General features: G+C 32.8%; 2 protein-coding genes and 1 long non-coding RNA gene across 4 annotated transcripts; 1 reads left to right on the top strand and 2 right to left on the bottom strand.

Annotated features, from left to right (window-relative positions):
- Positions 1-1977: 1977 nt before the first annotated feature.
- Positions 1978-4136, bottom strand: LOC104704903 (uncharacterized). Its single transcript, XM_087460447.1, has 6 exons — positions 3957-4136; positions 3422-3717; positions 3218-3350; positions 2834-3133; positions 2535-2753; positions 1978-2399 (listed from the first exon to the last, which is right to left on the bottom strand). Exons 1-6 carry the CDS (start codon positions 3981-3983, stop codon positions 2139-2141), a joined length of 1236 nt encoding a protein of 411 aa, XP_087316573.1. The 5' UTR covers positions 3984-4136; the 3' UTR covers positions 1978-2138.
- Positions 4137-9660: 5524 nt separating this feature from the next.
- On the bottom strand, positions 9661-10497 carry LOC109125996 (uncharacterized). The gene is made up of 2 exons (XR_002033037.2): positions 10357-10497; positions 9661-10253 (listed from the first exon to the last, which is right to left on the bottom strand). It is a non-coding gene; the product is annotated as an uncharacterized LOC109125996 (long non-coding RNA).
- A 20-nt stretch (positions 10498-10517) lies between these two features.
- On the top strand, positions 10518-15046 carry LOC104708049 (AP2-like ethylene-responsive transcription factor AIL6). Of its 2 annotated transcripts, XM_010424533.3 has the most exons (8): positions 10586-10724; positions 11190-11907; positions 12087-12169; positions 13471-13479; positions 13564-13652; positions 13750-13823; positions 13921-14048; positions 14136-15046. In XM_010424533.3, the coding sequence occupies exons 1-8, from the start codon at positions 10586-10588 to the stop codon at positions 14669-14671; spliced, it is 1776 nt and encodes a 591-aa protein (XP_010422835.1). In that variant the 3' UTR covers positions 14672-15046. The 2 variants fall into 2 exon arrangements, with proteins under 2 accessions (XP_087316644.1, XP_010422835.1); XM_087460518.1 differs by lacking the exon at positions 13471-13479 and having other exon boundaries at positions 10518-10724.
- The last annotated feature ends 33 nt before the right edge of the window (positions 15047-15079 follow it).

Below are 15079 nucleotides of genomic sequence, written 5' to 3'. Positions count from 1 at the left end.
TATCTAATCTAATTGTATTACTACTTTAATCGGTGATTGTACCCAAAAAATTTTACTCGTTATTCTATGGTACACATAATAAGAATTTTTAAGAAGTATGCAAAGTGCAAACATCATTACCCCAAGTGGGTAAAATTACCCTTCAAACACGGAGTTACTGTCAGAAAAAATATATATTTATGCTTTTCGCTTTGTCGATTATATGTGTCTATAGCCTAATAGTTTATGATTAATGTTGTATGTATTGTTGATTTTAATTGGGGCACTATTTCCATCTTTCTAAACTTACTATTACAAGAAATTTTAAATTCTTAGAAACAATTACACCATTTCTGTTAATACAGTTTAAAACGTGATCATAAGAGTTTCTGTCATATATTTCTAGAATCAGATAATCAAAACCTCCACCATATTTTTTATCAAAAAAATACAGTATATTGTTTCGCAGCTAATTTGGGTCTTTGCCCCTACTAGTTTGCCTAATACAACCAAAACATCCTAAAGTTTTTTCAAGAAAATAAAAAGACAAAGGTTAAAGTGCAAATAGTATAAGGAGTAATATGTTTTGGGGGGAACAAAAAGAATTAAAGAGAGAAGGTTTAGTTAAGGAGATTAAGACAAAAGATGAGAGATTAAGATAATAGAAAGGAGAACAGGGTCGCACGTGCAACACCGAAATCTTCGACCAGAAACGTTGTGAATCAAAAGATGCTGCGCACGTGCCTCCTCGGTCAAAGGTCAAAAGCAACTGATACATTTACCACTAGTTATTGGACCTCCCCAAAAAATGTATAAACAACATTAAATTAGATGAATCATACAAAAATAATTCATTATTTAAAAGAGAAATTGCTGGGTATCCAAGATAAGGATGATGATTAGGAGAGTCTGTGTGTTGGTAAAAGACTCTTTAAGAGTTAATTAACTATTTCAAAACTCAAAAGATCTTCAAGGTTTGTTCATATTATTAGTTCACACCTCTACCTTCTATTATGTATAATCTGAACTCTATATATTTATAATCATGGCTATATACTCCAATGCTTTTAATCATTCTATATTTTTTACTATATGGAAATATATACATAATTAATGGGGGTTTTATAATTAATTTTCTATACTTAGTTTCACCTATAGAGAAATTATAAAATGGACGATCGAACTGTAACATTTATATAATACTATAGTTTATGAAACTATGAATCACAGTCGGCAGTAACTTGTATATTCTATATTCTATATAATTTTTTGCATGTATTTGTCAATGATTGAAAAAAAATAAAAATGTGTTATCCAAATTATTGTAAGATCATCATACTTATTAAAGACCGTCTGCAACTGTCACCTAACATTTTAGCAAGATATCTTGGAGTTTATTTTCTTGTTTAAACATATAGAATTTTAAATAACATAAAGTGAATATGGAATCCATATAAATCACTTATACCAAAACAAAGAGAATATATTTGGTCAATTTCAAGAAAATCTGATTATACTATTGGATGAAAGAAAAACTATGATATGATATCAGTATAATAAAGTGATACATATTGATGATATACAAATACACTTACTTACGTGTGATAGAATCATATATGATATTTGTGAGTAAAAGGGCGAAAGAGGAAGCTAATGTGGAAGCATGCACTACAAGAAAACATAGCTGTTTCCGACCGTCAAATTCGTCGGAAAACAGTCGGGAAGAGGTATTTCCAACCATTAACTGACGACATTGAATCGGTCGGAAATCGTTGGTCGCAAATTTATTTGGTTAGAAATCGGTCGGAAATTTCCGACCGAACGTTGGTTGGAATTTCGTTGGTTAAAAATCGGTCGGATTTCGGTTAGCTAAATACCGACTAATTACCGACAGCATAAAACGGTCGGGACTATATTACCGACGGATATACAACCGTTTACTTTAAATATCAATACCAAAATATTGTCAGATTAATTTAAAATACAAAAAAAAATTAATTAAAAATAAAAAAATGCTAAATTGATTAAAATCAGAAAATACTAAAAATGTAGAAATAAGTTATTGTCACTAAAACCACATTAATAGATTCTTACATTAACCGTTAGTCCCTTTTTTGGACATCCTACCACAAAAAACTAGCAAGTTAAAACACTCATCTCTAATCTTGAGTTTCATCATCATCTTCATCTTCAGGTGGACGACAGTCCGGAAACTTGTTGAGAAGCTTCTCAGTCACATCCTTCAAGTATTGGATTGTCTTGGTATTTTCCTCTTTCTCCTTAACTAACTCAGAAATCTGGGTGTAAGCTTCTTCTAACTTCTTGTCATTATCCAAGGTGGGTAAGAAGGGAGCATTTAACTCTTCATGGTCTAGAAGAGATCCAAATCCAAACCGATGTCCTTTCTTTTTGGGTATAGCCTGAGAATCAACATGCATAATGTTAAGAATATGGAAACATCATGTTAAGAATCAAAGAGTTAAGAGTGTCAAGGATAAAAGTGTTGATCTAAGATAGTAGAAAGCATGTTAAGAATGAAAATAAAATTCCCATACCTTACGAAGCAAATCGTTGATCTCAGAACAAGTGAGCTCTTTAGATTGAACCGGTCCATCTTCATGTGTCTCTTCAGATTGGAGGTCATTCACCTGCTCTTTTAAAGTCTCCACAATCCTCTTAGCCTTCTTGTACACAATCTTGCCAGTTTTTTTACTTTTATAAACATCCTCAATGAAAGCCAGCATATTAGGCTCCACTCCACCATTTTCAATAGTCTTATATACATGGAAAAACAACATGAGTAATATGCATTAGAATGAAAATTCTTAAGAAATGTAAAGAAACTCAAGATTACCATCTCATCTTTACGCCTATAGAATGATTTAGCTCCATTAAAGTGCACTGGAATTCCTTCACCATCTGGGTTGCTTCTCCTGTTTTGTGAGTTTGTTGCTGCCAATCCTACAACTTTCTCATCACGCCAGAGCTGAATATACTCCTTCCATAAATCACCTGACATATGTATAGGTTTCTCTTTATTGCATTTCCATTTGTCTTTCCACTCAGACAAGTTTTTGGAGAAAGAATAGGCAGCTTGTTTCTCAAACCCCCTCTCAACTATTTTCGTAATGCTCGGATCCCAATTAAACTCTTGCTGAACCAAAAAAAAAACACATGAAGTAAATAACAAGAGAGAAACATGATGTGAATCAAACATAAATTATATAAGGAATCTTACTGCAAAAGCTTTAAACCACCGTTCTTTAGTATCAGCCGGAAGAGAACGATATGTCAAGAAAGCATGGTTGACATCTGTTTTTTGCATTCTCAAGATAGACTTTGTAATTACACCATATGGATCACGCTTAAACCTATAGATAAAACAATTAAGATACCTATAGATAAACCTATAGATAAACATATAGATTAAATTTTAAGTTACCAAATAGCTCCTCGTTGCACTTTGGGATGAAGATACTTAAGTGTTTCACGTCCTGGAGCAGCGAGAAGATTCTCCACCGAAGCAGGTGGATTAGATCCATTTGCATTGCCAGCAGATCCGTTTGCATTGCCAGCAAATCCGTTTGCATTGCCGGCAGGAGGAACATCAGTTTCAGAATCTGGAATACTACATCCCGGGTCTTCAATTACGAAAGGCCTAAAAAAATTGTCAAACTCTGGTGTTGAGCTACTAAACTGTTGTGACACATATTGGAGAAATGCTTCACGATTGAAGTTCTACAATGAGAAAACAAAGCCGTTAGTAAAAACTAATTCATAATACAATAAGTAGACATTGAATACGAGAAGTCTAAATTATGAGAAGACTCAATTTCCATCATTGGCTCATAGATAACAAATCTTACACCGACATTCAATTGCTAAAATCTAGTTAAGAATTATTCAAGGAATCTCATGTCTTAATAAGAAGAACAAAAAACTAGTGGTTATCGATCTTTGAAGAAACAAATACTAACCGGTGGTAGGTTAGGTGGGTTCGCCATGGAGTAACGGCGTCGAGGCAACTATGGACAGGCCGGAAGCAAACGGTGAAAACGCAAAGATATTCGGTGGATCTGTGAAGAGGCAACAATCGCACGCCTAGGTTTGGAGGAGAAGAAGATGAGACTGTACGATGGAAGAAGAAAACTCTAATTAGGGTTAACAATATAAGTGGCTTTAGAGAATAAAAAATGGGCTAAATCGTTGACATAATGGCCCATTAGTAACTTTACAGATTAAATAATGGGCTAAATATTTTTAAAAGCATATTTATAATCACAAGACAAATCATATAAGACTCAGATTACCAACCTTAAATACTTCAGATTAACAACTCTGTTCTTCGTAAACAATGTCTTACTTCTAACATATTTCGACCGTTTACCGATCGATTCACAAACTGTAATATATCGGTTGGAAATCGGTCGGAAATTTATAGCCGTTTACCGACGATTAATCTGGTCGCTTAAAACTGACCGTTTATCGACCAAGTTTTAAATCGGTCGGAAATTGGTTGGGAAATAGTCGACATTTACCAACGAATATATTCGTCGGTATTTCCGTTGGTAATTACCGACCGATTCCCAACCATATATATCTGTCGCTAATTTCCTACCGATTACCGACCATTTTTTTTTCGAGTCGCTTACCGGTTGGAATATAGTTGTTATTTAAACCGACCATTATATCAGTCGAAAAATTCGTCAGAACTGGTAATGTTTTCTTGTAGTGATGTGCTAATCCTCTCAAGTTGCTAAATTCAGCCACGTGTGATGACGTGGCTCTTTCTAAATATGATTTGCAAAGAATTACTATATACATGTGTTCGGTGTTCCAATAAGATTATTATACTTTATATTGTATTATGTTATAACTTATAAGGTTCGAGCTTGTAATTGTATCGTCAGAGGGTTTACATTCGATACAAAAGGGGCAGGTGTGACCATCCCCACGTGTGATTTCACATGCAATTAGGAGATTTTAAAGCAAAGTCTTCCAAAGAGCCAAATAATTAGAGAATATAAATATTTAAAAAATGAATAAACTTTGAGTTGAGTATAAGGACAATAACAATCAAGGATAAATGTTTAGGTATTTTTAATGTATGTAACCGAATGTATCACCAATACCTGTTAATGGCTAAAATGCCACGTCATTATGGCCAGAACCCTAACGAGAGGCCACACGTCCCCCATTGAATTTTTAAACAGAAACACCCATGATGATCTCGCACAATTTTAACGTATTCTTTCTTTCTTTCCTGGACTGGCTTCTACGTTTAAGTATGAACGACAATCTCTGATTACGGTTTATGTTATTCTATTTGTACTTAATATATTTGTCAAATTCGTTATTGACCATCAATCTTTTTTTTGTCAAAGGATCACTGAGCAACATTGTTTTTTAACATGTTTTAATTAATTAAAAATAAGGTTTCAATATTTCGATCAAGTATATCATCATATTTCAGCATATATTATATTTGACTATAGGATTTTGAAAGAATTCTAAACGACATAAAGTATAAAAATCTATTAATTAATAAATTACAACCAACTAGATAAATTTTCTACAATTTTTTATAAAGAAATAGCTTCTAAAAGGAAGTGATCTTGAAATTATGATGACAACTAAATTAGATCATTGGATTAGCTATATAAAGTTTTGAAGAATTATATCTCAACCCATCAAGACATGCATGATCAGTCCGAATCCAACAGGAAGCCAAACAATCCAAATGATGGTCAACAAATCGGTCAACGGACATGATATTTCTTTCATTGTCGTGTCCGTCTATTTGTAGTAGGCATGCTGGTTCACATTCATATATAAAGCGACTCGACCGAACTTGTGTGTTTCCATATCGGTGGACCGACTCACACACGTCCACTAGAAATAGATGTTAGATACGCGACTCAAGCGTCTCAACGTTCATTCATCCGTATGTCTAAGATCTCATTTCGAACTATCAAGAATATATAATTTTACATCGACATTATAGCTGGTTTCAAGCTTAAAACTTGCAGGCTTGTATATATTGTGCATATAATCAATATATTAGTTATTAGTTGTTACGTATGGTAATCAATATATATACACATTGAAACAGATTTAATATATGACATAAAATCGTAAACAAATCCTATATATTTATAAAATTGGTGCATATAATCAATCAACCATACATATACATATACAAACAATATAAATGTCTTGTTAACTATGTGAACTATTGTCATCATATAAAGACACCCATAAACAAACATAGGTTATGCATACAATACCATAAACATTCAACTCTAGTGTTTAGTTGGCCAGAATCCGGCATTGACCAGTGTTAACCGATATTGACCAATATTGACCAGTGTTGACCGGCGTTGACCAGAAAAAATATTCAAATTTTTTTCCTTTTTCCTAAAAATATTATTTTTTTGTTTTTATGTATTTTTGATCAATAAATAAAAAAGATAAATGATTTGTATAATTTATACAGAAATAATATAACAACAAAAAGTTATATGAAAAAATATATATAAAAAATTATATACCCAAAAAAAATAAAAATTATATGACAAACAAAATTTGTGGTACATCTAGTAAGTAATTTTGTTAATACAGAAAATATACCAAAAATAATATAATAAAATTATACCACTAAATTTTTTATGTGTAGTAGATTTTTTCATAAAACTATAACAAATATATATCTTTTCCTTTGAAAATCATTTTTTATTTTGTATTTTTATAGGTGGGGTTTTAAATATTTTTTTCTTTTTACTTACTTATAAGATTATATCATTTGAAATATATCCAAGACATTGCCAACTATTTATTTGCTTTTAATAAGAAAAAGGAAGGAAAGAAATAACAAAAATTCTATTTATTTACTTGAAAGACATAATTAAAAAAAAGTTGATTTTGTAAAATCAAAGGTTGGTTTGTAAAATCAAAGAAATAGTTGGCAATGCCTTGGATATATTTCAAATGACATAATCTTATAAATAAGTAAAAAGGAAAAAATATTTAAAACCCCTACCTTTAAAATTACAAAATAAAAAATGATTTTTAAAAGAAAAATGTATATGTTTGTTATAGTTTTATGAAAATATCTACTACACATAAAATCTTGGTGGTATAGTTATATTATATTTTTAGGTATATTTTATGTATTAACAAAATTAGTTACTAGATACCACAAATTTTGTTTCTCATAAAATTTTTAATTTTTTTTGGTATATAATTTTCTAGTATTTTTTTGTTGTTATATTTTGTTTTTACAAATTATACAAATCATTTTTATTTTTTATTTCTTTATCAAAAATACATAAAAGTAAAAAAAATTATTATTTTAAGGAAAAAATATTTTTTTTTTTAGTCAATATTGGTCAACGCCGGTTAACACTGATCAATGCCGGATGCTGGCCAATTAAACACCGAAGTTAAATGTTTATGGTGTTGTACACATAACTTATGTTTATGAATATATTTATGTGACAATAATAGTTCATGTAATTAATAAGATATTTATTTTGTTTGTATGTGTGGTTATGTGTTGGTCTATACTTCATCAACTGATAATCATTTTTTCTATTAAAAATTAAAAAACAAAAACAATATATATAAGGTTGGGAGATATTGGAGGTTGAATAAAGTAGAAGTATAGGATACGAGATGATATAGATAAAATAATACGACATGAAAGCCCTAATCACGTGCCTTAATTGCTGGGCCTTACCTTTTTTTGTTCTCCTTCAAATAATTACTTTTTTTTTTTTTTTTTTGCTTCGTTATTTACAGAGGAAACCCGCCTCCTCATCTGGCGGGTTGTTCCCCACAAGCCTTTTCTTTTTTGTTTCTCGAACTCTCAACTTCCTTCAGCATTTACCATATTTTTTAACTAATATACTTTAGTAGTAATAATTAAAGTTTTCCGATTTGATTTATATGCAGATGCAAGAAAATGTTATTTAACCGCGACCCAATATTATTGTTTTACAAGGGAACTTGACCACAAGGGAACTTGACCATTTTCTTTGACCCAAAAGGTGTAGCTAGCTAGTGTTGTTCTTGTTTGAATTAGTTCTCACTTTTGCATTCTAGTTACTCTATTACCCTCTTTAAACTTTACTTTTTTATATTGCTATAATGAAAATTAAGGTGTGAGCCTTTCATTTATCAAAAATTTACGATATCTTATAAATATATATTTATATATAATATTTTTTTTTTTCATACATAATGGTTATAAACAAATCTAGGCTAATTGAACACTACACGTTTTCTATCTATCACGTACGACTAAATTATAGTATGGTTTTTAGTAGCATACAAAGTAATATGTATTGTCTCATGCAAGACTTTAAAAAATCTACCCCCCCCCCCGATAAAAAAGTACGTCGGACTTGGATGTGTGTCGCTAAAATATGAAATCTATTAATTAACGAGGGGTTAAACTGTAAATAAAGGACGTAGCCGAGTAAAAAAACAAAGCTAAGAAAAGAAACCAGACCCGGAAGAGTAAAATCAGGTTGGGTGGGTAAAAAATAAAAAAAGATGGGGTAGGAAGAGGAGCGACAATGCATGTACGACAAGTGGAGAGCGTGGAAACAACTAGTGGTTTGGTTTCGAGTTTAGGGGTAATTTTGTAAATATCTTGTATCGCCTCCCAGTCCCAGATCTTTTGCGACCGTGTTCTAGACAAAATTTCTCCTCCGCAGTGCTATTAAAAAGTCACCTCCACAACTAAACATTTTTTTTTTGTTTTCCGTAGGCTATTGACATCGGTAGTCTATTGAAACAAAAATATTAAAATAATTTATTTAAAGGTTTATAAATGAATAACTATACTAAATAATATATGCGGAATAAAATACCATAGACTCAAATCTAAAATAATCTCTCCACTCAATTAATATGGCAGTTTAACTTACTTTTACAAACCCATGTATCTCTCTACAAACATCATTTTACGATGATTATAAAAATAATGAATACCATCACACGAATCTGCAAACTATCAAGTTAATATTAGAACACCATTTAATAGAAAGGAAAATTAGAACGTATTACTCGTTTTGGTGTGTTCACGCGATAAACGTTTAGTGATTGTTATTCTTTATCCAGTAAAGATGATATACAAAGATGACGTAAATACTAATGTGTTTGTTAAAAATTGTTATATATAGGTTTAGATACAAATTCACATGTAAAACGAAATCGTCATAATAAACTGAAAAACATAAACTTACTTAAGGTTATTTGGCAAAAATTTGTTATGATTTTTTTAATCCACTTGAACAAATCATAACAGAATTCTATACCATACCAGAAACAAATTCTTCATCATATAAGATAGTAATCCACTTAATCAAACAAATTACTCTTGCAGTCATTAAGTAAAACTATACATGAATTTCTTTGAATTTCACAACTATCAAATACACAAAAAAAAAGTAAAAGTATTACCAACATGCCAAACAAAATATTATGTTGTCCAAACTAATTAGTAAATTTTAAATTTTAAAACTTGGGAAAGTACGAAGAAACTTACAACTCATACTGATAAAGTGACATTCTTCTTTTTTTCCCCCGAAATTTAAGTCACATTTGTTTTTATTTTGTTTGTATTAAATAGTTCTAAGTGATAGTCAAAACTCAAAAGGTCTTGAGTCGGACAAAAATAACATGGAACAACATACATATTGTGTAACTGTTTATTACATTACAAAATGAATTAAGTAAGATACGTCTTATATATGTTAGTCATATCAAAGGAGAAAGAGTAAAATAATCAGAAAAAGTTAAAAATTAAGAAAAAAAGCTAATAAGAATAAGTAAAATCAAATACATCGCTCTCTCTAAAAATCCCCTCCGGTATTACGCCGGACGACACAGAAGAAACCGCTTCTACTTTTTTCTCTCTCTCTCTCCTAATCTCTCTACATGCACATTCTCTCTCTCTACTGCAACTTTTGTATCTTTTTATAAATAAATAAATTATTTTTCTTTATAAGTATACGTCTGAGACGTTCCATAAAGAGCTTCTGCTTCGGCTTCTTTTTCCTTTCTTATTACTTACTAGTAGCTTCATTTAAAATCTCAGACACACCGGTTTACATGCATTTGCTCTCTTTGATCTCTCTTTGTTTTTATCCAAAAAACATGCAATAGCCAATAGATAAGATCTTCTGATAATATATATAACCTCGTGATTATCGTTTTCTCACATCTAGTCTTCGTCTTCTTTCTTCCACACAAATGCTCAACAAGTACTGAAAGCTTATAGAGAGTCAGTGTAACGCCTTAAATCAGGTTTGTATTTTTTATTTTTATATACACCACATAGGAAAAGAAAAGGGAAGAAAAAAAAACAACCTTTATTTCTGGGTTTCTTCTTAAATCATCTTTGTCCTTTTCTCCAGTATCCATTTGTAGGCGTTCCCATTCTCTCTTTTCTCATCCTAACTTTTTTTTTAAACTTATTTTAATCTCAGCTCAGCAGAGGATTTATTTACCAAAGAAGAAGAAGAACAAACAAGAGAGAGAGAAAAAAAAAGTAGTATATATAAAAAAGCAGAAAGAAAAAGGAAAGAAAACTAGATAGATGGCTCCGATGACGAACTGGTTAACGTTTTCTCTGTCACCAATGGAGATGTTGAGGTCATCTGATCAGTCTCAGTTTGTCTCCTATGACGCTTCTTCCGCCGCTTCCTCTTCTCCTTATCTCCTCGATAATTTCTATGGTACTCTCTCTCTCTCTCTCCCCATCGAGAAAATTTCATTCTTTTTTTTTTTTTTTTTGGGTACGAAATATACGAATAATGATTTTGTGGTGGTGGTCTTGAAAATGAACAGTACATAGGAGGAGGTGTGTTAAGTATAGCCTCTGAGTAGTAACCGACTTGGTTGTTGTAGCTTATCCCATCCCCTATAACTGAGTTTGCTGAACTCAGCCTCTCCCCCCACCCTCGTGTTTTCTCTCTGACTTTTGTCTGTTTCCCGAGAAAGGCATAAGCAAAACAACCAAAAAAAAAAAATCTAATTTTTATTTCTTCTCAATAAGGTTTTAATACGTACTTCTCCTCGTGATCTCTTCTTCTTTGATCTTCTTAACCCAAAAAAACAAAAAAAAATTCGATTTTGCTTTTCTAAATCTTGTGGGTATGTACGTATATATCTAAAATCCATCAACTTTTATATATATATAGGTTGGACGAATCAAAAGCCACAAGAGTTTTTCAAAGAAGAAGCTCACTTAGCAGCAGCAGCTTCAATGGCGGATTCAACAATCTTAACAACGTTCGTAGACCCGCAGTCTCATACTCAGAGTCACATCCCTAAGCTCGAAGATTTTCTCGGTGACTCTTCTTCGATGGTTCGTTACTCAGACAACAGTCAAACCGAAACACAAGACTCTTCCCTTACTCAAATCTACGATCCACGTCACCACCACAACCATAACCAAACCGGGTTTTACTCCGATCACCACGATTTCAAAACCATGGCCGGTTTTCAAACCGCTTTCTCTACAAACTCCGGTTCTGAGGTCGATGACTCTGTTTCTATCGGAAGGACTCATCTCGCTGGAGAGTATTTGGGTCACGTTGTTGAATCTTCTTCTGGACCTGACCTAGGGTTTCACGGTGGATCTAATAATAACACCAACACCACTGGCGGAGCTTTGTCACTTGCGGTTAACGTTAACAACAGTACTAATCAGCACCGTAATGATAATGAGATTACTAATCATCATTACCGTGGTGGTGGTGAGAGAAACAACAACAACAACAACAACAACGAGAACAGCGAGAAGACAGAATCTGAGAAAGAGAAGCCAATCGTGGCTGTTGAAACATCGGATTGTTCTAATAAGAAGATTGCTGATACGTTTGGACAAAGGACTTCGATTTACAGAGGTGTTACTCGGTAAGTTCATTCTATTAAGACAAGAAGTATCCAAGGCAGTTTTGTTGTGATTAGGGAATTTAATTAATTAAACTGTTTTGTGTTATTTGACCTTTGGTCAAAGACTTGAAGGTTATTATTACTATTAGTTTAAGTGCAAAAAGTACTAATGTAATACTATTTGATTGATTGATATGCAGACATAGATGGACGGGAAGATATGAAGCTCATCTATGGGATAATAGCTGTAGGAGAGAAGGTCAGGCCAGGAAAGGACGTCAAGGTATATTTTTTTTTGTTCTCATTCAATTTTTTTTTTATAATTTGATTTCACAGTTTCTTGAAACCAAGATTGTATTTTGATTTTTGAGTTTATTTGTTTTCTCATGTCTATAATAAGTCGATATAAAAAGTCGATATAAAATTATCGTAAAAACCGGGTTTGTTTGATGTTTCTAAGTGGGTTTAAGAAGCATATAGTAGTAGAGTGAAGTATAGTAGGACAAAAAAATTGAATGCAAGATTCAAAAGAAGCTTTACCTTTTTCTTTTTTCTATTGATATGTCTATATCTTTATATTATGATTGATAGAACTTTGGGTGGTGATTTGTATTTGTGAAGGGGAGCCAAAGTTTTTTTTGTTAACTTGACAATACTTTTGACTCTGGAAAAAAAAAGAAAAGAAATGTATATAAAATATAGCTGTTGTTGTTGATTTTTCATATATTTAGCAGAAGGGTGCCGCCATTTTGTTCCTTTGTCTTTATTACATTTTTCTTTTTCCTTTCATTTCACACTCTTACACATACTAAAGCCTAAAGGTACATTAGATGGGGTCCTCATGGCATTGCCTATATGATGCAAATCTCTGTTTCTTGATTGACATGTTTTTGGACCCACTTTGACCCTCTCTAATCCTACTACATATTACTACTCTCTCTCTAAGTGTTAGCCTATATATATACTATATGATTTGATGTTCTATGCAGGAATGTGATTTGAGACCATTGGACTGTTTTTCATCAGTTTTAGCCTTGTAGGTATAGTGAAAGAGTAGTACTTAGGTTGATTAGAGATTGATTTTGAGTGCAAATTATTGTGTTGAAGAAAGATATCAGGGATTTCAAAAATTATTAATGAAAATTTTCAGAGAGTTGGGTGTAGTGTTTCTGCTGTCCATAAGGTGTCAGATTGATTTATGTGTAGTGTTCACATCAACAAAGCAAAGTCTGAATATTCTCAGTGGCTTTTGCTTTATTTTTATATTTTTTTTGCTTTGGGCTACCAGTACGCACCACACAAGAGTGGGGATCTTGGGTTTGACCACATCCAACACTTCTATGCTCTTTTTTCGTTTTATTTTCAAATTTTTCACTTTTGCTTTCTGAGTATTCATTAGACTGGTATAAAACATTCTTAAAATGTTAATATAATGGTTGACAACTAATGTGCCTTAGCATTATCATTTTGCATAATAGAACTAGTAATTTAAACGTCTTTAGAACTTTGGCTAAGTCTTGTACTCTCTTTTTGCATGTGCTACTCGATATGGGGATGCATTTTGGCTCTGCTTTGAATCAACAGTGTACTTGGGTAAGAACAAATATCTGAATCTGAAGCTATGTAAATAATGTTGAATATGTATATATGGTGTCTTAAATTTGTTTAATGATTTAGGTGGATATGACAAAGAAGATAAGGCAGCTCGAGCTTACGATTTAGCGGCTCTTAAATACTGGAATGCTACTGCTACCACAAATTTCCCTGTAATTACTTTCTTACTCCTCTTCTGATTTTATCCGTTTGTGGTTAATTTACATACATTAGTCAACTCTTTACTAATCCACTCTAATGCTTTAATAGATTACCAATTACTCCAAAGAATTGGAGGACATGAAGCACATGACCAAGCAAGAGTTCATTGCCTCCCTCAGGAGGTAAGTCCAAAAGCAAAAACTTTTCATACTATATTTAATAGTTAAAGTATGTTTCTTTGATAATAACTGGAGGTTTATTAAAATCAATATAATACAGGAAGAGCAGCGGTTTCTCTAGAGGAGCTTCGATATACAGAGGTGTAACAAGGCATCATCAACAAGGACGTTGGCAAGCAAGGATTGGCCGTGTTGCCGGGAATAAAGATCTTTACCTCGGAACCTTTGGTAAGTAAATTCAACAAACTTGGTCTTAAAGATAGTTTAATAATCATCTTCTGTTGTTATTAAAGTTAAGTTGTGGTGTTGTTGTAGCGACGGAAGAGGAAGCTGCTGAGGCGTACGACATAGCAGCAATCAAATTCAGAGGAATAAACGCTGTGACTAACTTTGAGATGAACCGTTACGACGTTGAAGCCATCATGAAGAGTGCACTTCCCATTGGTGGTGCAGCTAAACGTCTTAAGCTCTCTTTAGAAGCTGCTTCATCAGAGCAAAAGCCAATCCTCGGTCATCAACTTCATCATTTTCAGCAGCAGCAGCAACAGCTTCAGCTTCAGTCATCTCCGAATCACAGTAGCATTAACTTCGCTCTTTGTCCTAACTCAGCGGTTCAGTCTCAACAGATCATTCCTTGTGGAATCCCTTTTGAAGCAGCTGCCCTTTACCATCACCAACAACAACAGCAGCAGCAGCAGCAGCAACAACAGAACTTTTTCCAGCATTTTCCTACGAATGCAGCTTCTGACTCGACCGGATCTAATAACAACTCCAACGTTCAGGGATCAATGGGACTTATGGCGCCAAATCCGGCTGAGTTCTTCCTCTGGCCTAATAATCAGTCTTACTAAAACCCAACTTCCTGATGAGTCAATATTGTCCTAATCAGTCAAGTTTTTTTCGTTTCTAAGGGATACAACTTCAACTTCAACTTCTTGATTCTGGCTAACCCATCATAAGCTGACTAGAAGGATCTAAAAAATCTCACTTATGTTTTTGTTTTGATTAACTGTTGTTGTTTAGGCAGGAGTAGATGGGGGGTGAAATGTGGAAGCATCTAAAAATGGTTGGGCTCATTAATGTATTAAACGTAAGCTCGGTGGAGAAAATGGTAGTTTTTGGGAATTAGGGGGGTGGTTTCTTTTTATATTTTGTATGTATAAGGCTCATCAGCTTATCCGTAGCGAACTCTGTTTTCCATTTATGAAAAAAAGTTATCTTCAGAATGTTTTGAGTTGCTGTTGTTGTTGTTCTATATC

This window comes from Camelina sativa, chromosome 8 (genome assembly GCF_030686135.1).
Source record: "Camelina sativa cultivar CO46 ecotype springtype chromosome 8, ASM3068613v1".
Lineage (NCBI taxonomy): Eukaryota > Viridiplantae > Streptophyta > Magnoliopsida > Brassicales > Brassicaceae > Camelina > Camelina sativa.
The sequence above is the reverse complement of the archived record's forward strand: the minus strand, read 5'-3'. Positions and strand labels throughout refer to the sequence as shown.